The 13,386-nt window shown below is 46.4% G+C and overlaps 1 protein-coding gene across 2 annotated transcripts in view; it reads left to right on the top strand.

Annotated features, from left to right (window-relative positions):
* The first annotated feature begins 3,103 nt into the window (after nucleotides 1-3,103).
* The window catches only part of SLCO3A1 (solute carrier organic anion transporter family member 3A1), a 141,571-nt gene continuing 131,288 nt past the window's right edge, over nucleotides 3,104-13,386 (top strand). For both annotated transcript variants that reach the window (XR_013184092.1, XM_054642346.2), the window contains exon 1: nucleotides 3,104-3,784. Coding sequence is in view for 1 of the 2 variants with exons in the window: in XM_054642346.2 (XP_054498321.2) it covers nucleotides 3,119-3,784 (666 nt within the window). In the remaining variant the exon portion in view is untranslated. The remainder of the gene's footprint in view (nucleotides 3,785-13,386) is intronic.

Genomic DNA, 13,386 nt, shown 5'->3' with positions numbered 1-13,386 from the left:
TAGAGATGCCTAATGATAGAGCTCAGCTGCTTGCTTTGGCACATTTCACAGGAGTGGTTTCCACCAGCTCTGCTGAAGGGAAATCATCCTCTCCTGTTCCTTCTCCTGTTACCCACACTGCTGATGGTCAAGCTTAGATTTTCAGTTTGCACTTTTGCCCCTTGAGGTGTAAGATACCAGTCAAGTACTTCACTAAGGTCCTCACCCTGCACAGCTCTCTCTCAGTTCTTCAGTGCCACACACTCCATATACCACAGGCAATGACTCTGAATATGGATCAAAAAAGTCATGCCTGCCTAGCATCAAGATTACACAGCTAATCTGGAGTAATATTAACCATGAACAGGAGGGGGGAAAAGTGAACTAAAGCAGAAATTGTTTCAGCGTGGTGATGGACCAAGAAAACTCTGCCTGCTAAGGTTACCCAGAGGTGAATGTTGCCACAAGCCCAGGAGCAAGGAGATGTCCAGAGTCAAGGTGTGCTGAGATGGTCTCAGGAGAGCTGGCTGGTTTAAATTGGAGTGCCCACCCCTATCTAGGGCAGCACGCTGCCTGCCAGCAATGAATCTCAGAGCGTTTGTGAAAACCTGACAAGGTATCTGCAAGATGCTTTAGTAGAAATGACTGTGGGGAAAAGGCTTGCTTTGGATGTGGAAAGAGCTGAGAACTGTGTTGGCAAAACTGCTGAGCCCTGAGGAGAAGGGACTATTCTAGCTGTAGAGTCATTTTTTATTCTAGGCTAATGATAATCCAAGAACATTAGTATTCCACACATTAGTAGTTAAAGCTGAGTCAATTTAGGCCAGAAAAGCTGTTTGGGCATAGCAATAATTAACTATTAAATCCAACCAGGTCACTTGTCCATCCCTGAAGCATTCTACTGAGATCCCTCAGGAATGTGGTCTGTTTAGAGGTGGCAAAAAGCAAATTCAGGTCTACCAATGTACCTCACGTGGAGATACAAGACCCTCACTCTTTCCTCCAGCAGAGCAACCCAGGAGGAATTTTTCTAGAGGAAAAAAGTGTGAGTATACAACATAAATAAGAAAAAAAAAACCCAGGCATTCTGTCTCTCCTGGACAGAAACTGAACTGAAAATTGTATTCTGCTGCAATAAATCAAGCAACCAGATGTTTCAGATAATTAGTATTAGAGTCAAATTTTTCTAGCAGCTGTTTTCCTTGTGAAAGACAAGCGGTGTATCAGCCTGAACAAACTCTTCCAAGAGGATGTCTAAGATGTGATTGAGACACATGATGTCATTTGCATATATATATATATATATATATATATATATTCTGATATTGGTAACTGCAGTAGCACGTGCAGAAGTTTAAACTTCTGCCTCCAGATATATACTTGGTGAGTTAGATGAGTTTTTAGAGTTTTGCTTATCTTTATTTGATATCTTTAGCATCTAACCTAGGGCAGGCAAAAGATGACTGGAAAGACCAGCATGCCCCAAAAATCTGTATTGGTTCTGTTGGATGGGGGCTTTTTCAGGAAATTTTAAGACTTCCCCTAGCATAACTCTATATGTTCAAGTATTTTAAGAGACACCACTGGTTTCACCTATTTAAAAGTCTGTGAGCTTGTCCATCCTGTTTATCACGCACTGCAGCATCCACCTGGAGCAAAGCATCTGTCTAGCCACACTAATTGAATTAGCCTGTGAATTCACCCATCTAGAGATAGAGACCTTGCTAGCTTCCCAACTTCAGGATTTTTACAGAAGAGGTGCCTAAATTAACAGTTTAGAAAGGAGATGAGCACTTTTGTTGTCTAGAGAGATTTCCAGAACACTCGCCTTTTTGGGGTTTCTCTGGTGGAAGAACCAGTTTTTTCAGGATGGAAAACAAACACCTTATGGACTGGCAGAAACCTGTATGGAAGAGCCAGTTTCTCATGGGCTCATGCAAAAACCTCGGCAGTTGAGGCCTCAGGTAGCTTCTAATGTGCATCTTGTGAGGCTTGCAGTGTCTGGAGGACTGATCTGTATCTCATTAAAATCAAGACCATTCATCTACAAGCACCGGGCTGTTCTCCTCACTAATTATTTGATAACGATGCCTCGGGCCATTAATATTGGAGGCTGTGCCCCTGAGGTGGAGCGGACTATTGACTCCTGTTGATGTGGCACAGAGCTGCTGGAAAAGCTGTGGCAAGACAAAGTTCAGCATGGGAGGGACCTGTTGGCAGCTGATGAGCGAAGGGCAGCGACTGAGCGTGCCAGGTCTGTGCATTTTCTCTCCAGCAATGGTTTGCAGTTCTGCAGCGTGCACCAGCTGGTCTGAGTAAAGATTCATCAGCCTGGGTGGAGACACTGCTCAGAGATTTTTCAGCATCATGTTTAATAAGGTTACTCACGAAAAAATAGGCCAAAATACAAAGCCCCCAAGAGGTGATAATATTTTGGGAGAAGAAACTCAAAAAGGGTACAGGAAGAAAAACGGAGTTCATTCAAAATATCAGTTCTCTTGACTTCCTGGTGCTGACTGGTTTATGCTCTGAAAATTAGAACTTCCATTTTCAAAGATATCTTCTGAGGTGTTCAGGAGCTTCAAGGCCTCAACTGCCTTCGAAAATGAAATTTAGGATGCTAATCATGGGGTGTTTCTGAAAAACATAACCTGTGTTTCCACAAAATTTCTTCCTCTCAAAGGCCATGGGCATCCCAGTACTAAATGAATCGTGGATTTAAAGTTCCATATAACTTGGAGTTTAATAACACAAGGAAGTAGAGCAGCAGCCCCCAGTGTGGATCCAGAAATGAACAAGAAAAGTGCATCTCAAGAGTGAAACAGATCAGGTTTTGCAATTACGCCGACAAGGAATGTGATCTGTAATAGTAGAAGTGAAGATTAGTGGTTTTGAAGATATCTCCTGAAATTAGAACTCGAGGTGGGGCTGACCACAAAGGGCATCAGGAAGGCAGGTGCCAGGCGCACGAAGCACGGCCAAGCCCGGCGCACATGGCAGCAGCGGCGCGACGCAAGTCACCTCCAGCCGCTCATTTCTTCTCAACGTTTAATTCTTGTGGCGCCTCCGTTTCCCTTTGCAAAGGGGCCCCTACAACCGAATGGAAGGGGGGACACACACCGGCAGGGAGCCGGCCGGGATGAGGGGGCACCCTGCCCTCCTCCACCTGCGGGGCGAGCCCGCGCTGCCGGCGCCGTGCGGGAGCATCGCCGCTCGCTCCGCTGCCCGGAGCGCGGGGCAGGGGCGGCGGGCTCGGCCCGGGCGCTGCCCCCGCCGTGCCCGCAGCCCGGGACGGGGCCGGGGCCGCCCCGCCCGCCGCGGAGCCGCCGCCAGCCCCGGCCCCAGCCCCTCGCGTTCCCCGCCCCTCGCCGCCGGGGACGCGGATTCGGCCTGCGCGGAGCCGGCGGAGAGAGGGAGCGCGGCCGGGCGAGGGGAGGGGAGAAGCGAGGAGGCGGCGGCGGAGGCGGCGGCGAGCTGGCCATGGCAGCAGCCCGCGGGCGGAGAGGCAGCCGCGGGTTGCCGCTGTGATTGGCACCCCGAGGAGGAGGAGGAGGAGGCGGAGGAGGAGGAAGGCGCGGAGCAGCCGCGGGGCCCGCCATCCCGCGGCGGCGGAGCGGCGGTGCCCGGGAGGATGCCGGGGAAGCGGGGCTCGGCGGGCGGCGGCGGCGGCAGCGAGCTCCCGGGGGCCGGCGCGCCGCGGCAGCGCAGGCGGCGGAGGAAGGTCTCCTGCTTCTCCAGCATCCAGCTCTTCCTGGTGTCCGAGTGCGCCCTGATGCTGGCCCAGGGCACGGTGGGAGCCTACCTGGTGAGTGCGGCCGGCCCGCAGCCCCCCGCGCCGGCGGCGGTGCGCGGCGGAGCGCAGGGGAAGTTTCCGCGGGGCCGGGGCGGCTCTGCGGGCAGCCCCCCAGCCCGGGGGGGTTCGGGGCAGCCCGGCGTTGGGCGGCTGAAATGACTCAGCAGTGCCGAGGGGTCACCCACCCGCTGCCGCCCAACTTGTGCGGCCGCTCCGCGGGACTCCCGAGCGCCCGGAGCGCGGCCGTGCCCGGGCAGCGCTGGCACCAACGCGGGCTGGCCGGGCGCTCGGCACCAGCGCCAGCCTTCCCGCTTCGCGCTGAATAAATACCGGCAAAAGCTAGCGGGGCATTTATTTCGTGCCTCCCGCGTTACCGCTTTTCCTCATCCTCTTAAGTGATGCGGCGGTGCAAAGCGCAGCAGCCCCCAAAGTCTCGGTATTGGGTGCAGAACAATCCAAATAAGACTTTAGCATTAAATCTGCATAGTGAGATGTGGTGTCAGAGGCAGAAGTGTAGTAGAAGAGTTGGGAAGATGTCCTTACGGCTGTGCTTGTGCCTTGAAGTGTACAGCCTGTGGAAATGTTCTGCTTCCAGCAGATGTAAGTGTATAGTTGATTTAAATTTCTTAAAATAGCTTGCTGGATTTGAGAATTATAGTTTCCATGGAAAAGAAATGTATTCGTAATCTCTGAGGCTTTTTGAGGCCATACACATAATATATTCTACAGTAAATGTAAGAACTCTGCATTTGGTACTTGTATTCAGCATTTAGCATTGCTTCTTTCACATGCTCAAACTACTTATGCAAATTTGTACTGAACGTGATCTATAATTTTTCAAGGTATGTGACTAAACTAACCATGGTTAATATTCCCTCTTAATATGAAATGGAAATTAGAATTCATCTCCATATAATAAAACAGAAGTTTAGTCTGAAACATAGTTGTAATTCCAAAGGAAACTGCATCACATCTGATGAGATAAATTCAGCAGCTCTATACCCTAGGTGAGAATATATGGATATAACTTAATTTGTAGGAGCCTGACAGGAACACGCCTGCTTTATGTGAGTAACACCTTAGTAAGTAAATATATTGTTTCCGATGAGCTACTTGCAAAATGAGCTGTCAGTGTGAATGAGTGTGGGATAATCCTTCCTCAAAGTAATAGCCAAGGAAGAGCCCACGGGTGATGTCACCCGGTGGGCACCGGTGTGCCAGGAATGCATGGATCTGCTAGGGGGATGTATATCAGCATGCTTTGCTGGGGTGTTGGAGCGTAGGATCGGCAGCATTAGTCCCCAGTGTGGCATTTCCCTCAAACTCCTTTGCATTGCTCACTCCTCGCCAGTTTCGCGTTTCTTTTCCTGTTTTCCCCGACTCCCGGGGCGTGCTTTGTGCCGGAGCAGCGTTGCTGCTCCTTTGGAGTGTTTCACACAGCCCAGCCCCGCCGTGGGGAAAGGAGCTCTGCGATTCCCAGAGCCCTCCCTCCTCCCCGATGAGATAAATCCAGCAGCTCTGTACCTGCTCTCTGTTTTCTCCAGGTCTGTGTCCTGAGCTCCATGGCCAGCGGGATCCACAGGCAGTAACCGGCAACTGGGCAGTGGGGGGAAAGGGAAAAAAAAAGAAGCAAACTAAACTCAAAACAATCCCTAGCATGCATAAGCAGTGGCCCAGCTGCACTGGGCAAGTGTTGCTCTGTTCCCTGTATAATTTATCTGCCGTCATTGCAAATACCACGAAGCTCTTCATACAATGAGCAGATGCAAATGTGGAATTGTCGTTGCAGGGTGAATCTGTGCTTGAAGCAAATCTGCCCAGCACTCTGCTTACAGGTGCTGCAGGGGAGTGAGAGCAGAAGCAGCAAAGATGCTTGCTGGAAAGCACAGAGCACTTAATGGTTTTTGCAGACCGAGTGTCCCGTGGGGCCAGGTGCTGTTCTCGGGTGCTGCCATGGGGTGGAATCAGTGGAGGCACTGCACAGTTGCCCAGGTGTAGCTGCAAGTGGATATTCATTTTCTCAGGCTCCTGGGATCAGTGGGGCTCGGTGGTGGCTGCTGGGCTGCTCCCCGAGGGACAAATTAGCAGGCGAGACGAAGTGGAGAGCAAACAGCAAGGCAGGCAAAGAGGGAGATGCTGCACAGGACAGGCACAGTGTGTAGTTCTGGGCAGTTGAATAAACTACTAATTTTAGCCTGTGAGCAGTGAGGGAGTTCTGTATTGTAGTTCTGCTTTCCTTGGCCGCATGTGTGACTTTCCCTAGTTATTTGTAACTCAGGAAGAGAAACCTTTTTTTGCCTTATACGGTGACAAGTTGGTTTCCTCAGATTCTGTCTGAGGGAGACCATGAGGGCAGAATCTCAGCTTGTTAAGAAAACAGGGCAGGGGCTTGGCTTTTCAGGAGTGATTGAAGAGCTCAGTTTGGATTGGGCTTGGCTTTCATGTCAGTACATTTAGAAGTGGCTATTGTTACTTCTTTTTAGAGTTGTAAAAAACCTCCCCTTTTCCATGTTCACTGTGCAATAGACTAGCAGCAACCACTTGCATATATATACAAAGTATACATTCATTCATTCATTATGTGGTTTTTAAGCAAGGATCATTCACTTTTATTTGTTCATAAAACATTCTGCTTGCCAACAGGGCTTTATAAATAATAAATGCTGATAAAAATCTATATAAAGTCCAATTCTTTTCCCACAGAACTCAGCAGTGAAAATACCCCAGGATGCCAGCAGTAGATGTCTGTGTTTAAATAGTGCAGTGTCTCTGAGGTTCTTCTTGTGAAGTTTTAGGGAGTATTTGATCAATGTCACGTTCCAAAATATTTCTCTATTATTATGCTTGCTGTTTGCAAAATGCACATGTTCCAAAATTACTTGGTGCCATATCCTGCATAGTTTATGCAAATACAAGCCTGCGCTGCTGCTTTAATTTCTGGGGCTGCTGAATACACCCTATTATTTGCATATTCGTGTAAGGTTTTGTGAACACATTTATTTGGCTTCATCTAATTACTCCTGCATGCTTTTGGAAACTTGAATTTCCCAGCAACTGCAGTGGCAGTGGGGGAAATGCTGCTTGTAGTCTGCAGGCATCCCTGCTGCAGAAGTTACTCAGGATTTGTGCAGCAACTTTTTAGCAGCCCAGCTGATTTCCACCTGCAGCTGCTCTGTTGCAGCGTTGGGCAGTGGATTAAAGAGATGAGGGTGACTGGTGCAGATGGCACGAGGAGGGAAGGGTTGGAGCCTCTGTTCTCCAGCTGGAGCCTTGTGCCTCTCGGGTGGATGCAGCAGTGTGATCAGTCATGCCAGCCGTGCAGCGATGAGGGTTTCGATAAGGCTGATTCACATACCTTGGCAACACTTTCCTGCCTGTCTACCTCCCTCCCTCCTCATGGATTCCTACATGCTCTATATTTTGGAATCTTTTTACGGATAATAACGTTCCAAGTGCTCCTGACGGTTCATCTCTGAGGCATTTCATCACCCTGCCAGTCAGATCTTGTGCCTAGCCAGTGGTGAAATCATTGCTTGAGCAGAAGGCACGGAGCTCTCTCTTTGACAGCCACAGTTTGTGGAGCAGGAGTGCAGTTTAATTTCTCTGCCTGGCCTTTAGCCTCAACTCACTCTGGTTCAAACTGACCTAGTTGCAAGCATCCAACATCTGCCAAAGTCATGGGCTCCTTTAGATAAAGGGCATGCATATGGGAAGCACGTTGGGAGCCAGTTCTGTGGTGTGCTCTGGGGAGCTGTTTTTACAGAGCTTTACTGAGCTGTCTCTGTTTGCTACAGCTTTGAATGCAGCTATTCATGTGTTTTATCAAGTGATAGAGGATGACTGGCCTGAGCATGGGATGGAAAGGAAAATAATTGGTCCCTCCCAAGGAGGGTGCATTGGTGTTTGCGTGGGAATGAATGCCAAATTGTTTCTTGTTTTGCTGAATGAAAACTTTTGAGCCGTGCTTAACTTCCTAGGGAGAGCTTTGCCCGTGCAGCAGTGTTTGACTGCAGCCTGCAAAAACCCTCTTAACTAAGTGTCTGCAGTAAAATTAGTGCTGTGTGACTCCAGGTGAGAGTGTGTGTGTGTGTGTATGTGGTCTCTGAGACAGGCTCCTTCTGTGCAGTTTTATTGCTGCTGAGGTTTGAGATATCAGTGGAAATCTTGAAATTCCATCTTCAGGAAAAGGATAAGTATCAAAGATAAATACAGAAGTGAATGACCAAAGGGTTCCTGGTGGAACAAATAGAAGTAGGGGCCCTGTGTGATGGACAGCTGGGAACTGAGGGGTTAACAGCAGAATTTGGCACTTGGATTTTTTAAGTTGTTTGGCTGTGCAACCCCTTCTTCTCCCATGTTAAATACATAAAATACAATATTGTGTTCTGTGGTACAGACCTGATCAAACCCTCCTTGGAATCTGGCAAGATCTGCATGGAGGATGTCGTTAAAGTCAGTTTTGGGAGTACTGCAGTGCTTCAGAGATTTCTGTTGTCCTTGGTGCTGCACCATAGAACTTGCCTCTGTGTATTTGCAGCGTGAATGGATGGGGTGAGAGAAGTGTCACGTGGGGAAACTGAGGCAGAGATTAAGAGCTTGATTCTGTTTCTGAAGCTATTGATAAAGCATTTGATTGGTTGGCAGCAGCAGAGCCTGAATGGCTTAGGCATGGGCAGACTTAATTACAAGAATATTTTTCCTTTTTAATTCACTATTGTTTTTTATAAAGTATTTGTTTTTCTAGAATAAGAATCAGCTTGAAAATATTGCTGCCTTTTTTTCTCTCCATCCTCAGCCGTGCTGAGTAATAAATTAGCTGTAATGTTCATAATTTATTTGTCACTGGGGTAGTTAAAGGGGAACAAACCCATGGAGTGAAAATAAACGTTTTAGTGGGGACGAGTATTGCCAAGCATTGGCTGGTTATTGCTTACCGTTCATTTTCCCTTAATATATCTTTGCTGGCAATGTTATTTCTGGAAAGTTGTTTCTAGTGTGCCTTTCCCATTAGAGAATATTGTCTGTTCTGCAGCTGAGTTGCACAGAAAGTTATTCTAAACTAGCTCTTTTGACTACATTCATGTTTCTTCTCAAATAAGCCTTCTGATTTTTTTTTTTGGGTCTCTCACTGCAGGGTGGAGCAAAAAACAGATCCAGCTCTGGGTCCTGATACTTTCAGGCTCCTGTGGGGTGTGAGTCAGGAGTGTGGCATGGACGCATTAACACAAAAACTTTATTGAAGTTATAGAAACAAATTCCAATCCTAGTGTGGATTTTTGAGTATCAAGAAAACTTGTAACTGGCATATATGTGTTGATTAGGAGAAAGGGTTTTTTTATCTGCTACTAATAGATGAAACAGTTTAGAGGCAACATGCTTATCTCTTACATTATGTATTATGTGCAACTTGCAACTTACAGCCTGATGTCTTCTTGGTTAAATCCATTTAAAGGCAAAATGCACTTGATGGCTGAATGTGGAATAATTTATTTTAGTGTCTTTATATTTTTTAGCAGAAAGTTTGGGAGTTCTTCAGTTTCTCTGTAAGGGCCAAGTGATGTTTGCAGGCTCTGAAAGAAGGAACAGTTAGAAATGCTGTGGTCCACTGTATAAAACCAATGTCCCATTTCTTCTGGCCAGCCTCCACTTCCAGAATCCCTCTAGCTCTTGCAGGGTGCCTGTGTGACAGGCTCTGTGTGCTTTACACACTCCGCAGTGTTCCTGCAGCTGAGGACTACAGGGATCTTGAATCAGAGCAGAGAATGCTCTGGTCTGAAGGGCTGTGCCATTTGTGCTTGTGTGACTCCTGTAGTGGTGCTGTAGCCCTGTCCCAGAGAGGGCTCATTGGCACTGTGATCCAAGGCAGAGCAGATACTCCCTGCCTCCCAGAAAGGGCTGTCTGGCAGGTTTGCATGGGTTTTTTGTCCCTTACTTCCAGCATGTCGTAAAGAACCAAAAGCCAACTCCTGTCCTGCTACAGCAGGGCACATTTATTGCTTCAGAAGGGTTACTCTGCAATTCATCAAGAAGAATTTGTCCTCTGTGTATTATAATCCTTACTTGTAGACTGCTTGGTCTCCTGCTATTCCTTCACAGGAAGATCAAACAATGGCAAGCTATTTAGTGGGTGAGGTTGCACCTTGGATGAATTAGTGTGGCTTTGTCTCCTGATCAGCACCAGATGAAACTACAAGTGTTGTATTTTAAGCATCATCCAAAAGAGTTTAAATAAACGTGATAGTACTTTGTGTAGTAACTCCTTTAAGTGCTCCAGTGAAGTTTGAAAGACTTAATTTTTCCTATTGCGCAGGAAAATGGGCCACTGATTTTGATTTACAAGGCTTCATTATAGCTCTGCAGCAAAACCAGGACTAGAACCCCAAGAGTCCTGTCTCCAGGTCACCTTGGAACAGGCACTAGAAGCTCTGTCTCTCTGTAGATAGGCAGGGCAAAGCAAGCAGTGGTGCCTGCTCCAGGAGCAGAGATTCACACTGCCCTGCTCTGTGTGAATTAGGATTCATAATAATTGATCCATAGGATCAATAGTGATGGCAGGCTGCTGAGGAAGCTCCTGGAGTGTCTGTCACTCCTCCCATCCATGCTGGGAGGGCTCTGCCCTGCTATGGGAAGCATTCTGTGGTGTTCAGAGAGGTGGTCCCTGCATCCAAGCTGTTTCTGTTTGAGAGGAGGGGGAGAAGGAATGTTCCTTTTTCCCAGATGTTAAGCAGGTAAGCAGTCCTAATCATACAAGGGTGAAGACTTAGAGCACAGGTCTGGATCTGCCTCTCCTCACTCAGCAAACTAGATGACTCCTCAGGACTAAAATCAGATTTTCTAAGCTCTCCACTTAGCAAGTTTTTTTTTTCCCGGTCTTATTCTTAATTTGGTGTGCTTCATCATTTTGCCACCTGAGTATTCCTTGCTGAAGTGAGGCAGGCAGCCCCCCTGCTATTGCACAGTGCCCACAGTATTGAAGCTGAAAATCTTTTACTGAGCTTCTGCTGCAGCAGTGCCTGAACCCAGTCAGTTACTGGAGTGTAAAAGCAAAATATTTATTTCTGGTTTGCTGGAATGTTTATCATCATTGTTATTTTCAAGAAGAAAAGGAATGTGCTTTGGTTTCTGTTTTTCCCCTCTGTTGCCTCTCCCTTCATAGTAGCCTTTCCAAACCTCACCAAGCAGACAGCTGATTTCTCTATATTTTTTAACACATCTTGGTGTCTGCAGCTATCACTTGGATGGTTTCTGTATGTTTGCAGGCACAGTGGCTCTTAGATGAGTGGCTGTGAGAGCTGGTGTGGGGGCACAGGAGTTGTTATTTCATGCTACATCTGTTTCCTGGGCAAGGATTACTGGAATTGGCTTATTTAATATTAAAGTGTCCTTTTGAAACTCTTACCGTGCTGTTCACTGGTATAATTCGTAATTCCTTAGTTGACTGAAAGTGGAAAAAGACTTAAAATTTAGTTTTGTGGTGATCCATCAAATGACACTGAAGTTTTTGACAGAACCTGGATAATTCAGTTGTATTGAGGTCTTCATGACTCACCCACTTTCTGAAGCAACTATGGCAGGTTTGTTTTTTGGTGCTTTGATGTTTGCATTGGAATCCAACATTGTCTTTAGTTGCTTGGATTTTTTTTTAAGGAACTTTCTTTCTGTTATAAGGAAACTGAAAGAAAGTTCAGCTGTTGAGAAGAGATGTGTGGTGTGGGTGTGGAAGAATGCAGAAACCTTTCAGAAATGTTTCACTTTCCATTTTTAAAGACGAATAGTGGTATATTTGTGGCATACTTTTTTTTTTTTTTTTTGTCTCCCACTGTAAGAATTCTGGCTGAATTGAAATCAGCGTTGAGTTTGGGTCAATATAGAAGAAACAGCCTTGAAATGTGTGTTGCATCTGTGTATTTTAGGGTGTTACCAAACATTTTAATACTTGGAGAACTGCATGAAACAATGTGCAATGTGCAAAACAATACTCTATGAATTTATGTTTAAGGTGAAAAGGAAGTATTTTTCCTGGAGTGTTCTTGGAATATGTGTTAGATGGAGCTAACCTATGGAGCACCTATGTTCAAACACAGCAGGGCCAGAGGACAACAGTATTGGGTCTGTTTGCCATGGCAGGACAGAGTTCTGAGTTTTCTGTGGTTTCAGATTTATTTCATCCCTTTAATTCTCCAAAGGAATAACAGGGAGTGAAAAACCATCATAACTTAATAGTTTTGCAGGCTGTTCTGTTAAACAATGAATGGTATTTCTTTTCTCTGGTGGAACATTACCAGGAAGGGCTGCAGAAAGATTGTCTGGAGTTCTTGTTTTTTACTTCTGAAAAGGAGGATATGAAATAGTTGCTGCCTCTTTCCACTTCTCAGCTTCATGCAAACATGGTTTGGCACACCATTACCAGGAGACCAGAGATTTGCTTGGGAGTGTTTTGGTGCTGGAATGGACTAAACCTCACACTTTAACTTGAAGGGAATCTCTGACTGGCACATGCATTGCTTGGGACAGTAGCAGGGCAGGTCCCCGTGCCTCTTGTGCCTGTCTACACTGAGAAATGCCAAGAGAGAAGAGGGCAAGCATTTAAAACTTTGCAAGAGAGAAGCTAAAATACTGACTGAAAGAAAATGATGTTGAAAAACATGAAAGGGGAATGCCCCCAGTGGTGTCCTGCTGTTTCTTGTGCCCTGCTAATGAGTTTCATCTGCTGGAAACATGTTCACTTCTCCTCCTGACATGGTCTGAGTGTTATATGATAATGCATTGAGTTGCCATGTTAGGGATGGATCCTTTGTTACCCAGTAATCTGGAAACAACAGAAAGGTAAAAGTATATAACTAAAGTTTGATTTTTAAAGAGGAGAAGCTTAAGACTTGCAGGTTTTCGATCCTACAGCTTGCTTCTCATCATCTCACTGAGCTGCAGGAAGAGCTGTAATTGTTGTGATTTAGGAAAGCTATTTTCTCCAAGTTATTCTTCAAGCTTTTACTCTTTTCTTGTTAAAGGGTGTCCACCTTGCTTGGTGAGATGTTATGGTGTGTTAACCTTGGTCTGCAGCCAGATCACCACCCAGCTTCTCTCTCACTCTATCATCAACACAGTGGGGGCAGAAAATGAGGTGAAAAAGTTTGTGGGCTGAGATAAAGCAATTACTGTCAGAGATAAAACAGACTTGCCCTGGGAAAATTAACTTTCATCACCCATTAAAACAGATTTTTATGTTTAAAACAAAGCCAAAAATCAAAACACCGTATTCCTCCCATCCCACCCCTTTTTTTCCCCCTAGGCTCTCTGGGAGTGTTCTCTGTCAGATCCTCACTGTGCTCTGCTGGGAGAGCATCACCATGAGCTGAAGTAAACCATTAATCATGCTTGGGCACTGATGTGCTCTTGGCAGAAATGTTGGCTGCCACTGGCTAAATGGTTTCCCTTTTGCTTGGGTCCTGCACTTGGTGATCAGTCACTGGTTTTTGTGGTGTCCCACTGGGCAGCAAGGTTCAGCCCAAGGGAAGCATGTCTGTGTGACTAAAACATGGTGGTGTTCTTTCTGTCCTGCAGGCATTGTCTGTAAAATGTGATTTTTGTGGGAGTTACCCTTCCCATAGCCTATG

The sequence above is a fragment of the Agelaius phoeniceus genome, chromosome 13, assembly GCF_051311805.1.
Source record: "Agelaius phoeniceus isolate bAgePho1 chromosome 13, bAgePho1.hap1, whole genome shotgun sequence".
NCBI lineage: Eukaryota > Metazoa > Chordata > Aves > Passeriformes > Icteridae > Agelaius > Agelaius phoeniceus.
The sequence above is the reverse complement of the archived record's forward strand: the minus strand, read 5'-3'. Positions and strand labels throughout refer to the sequence as shown.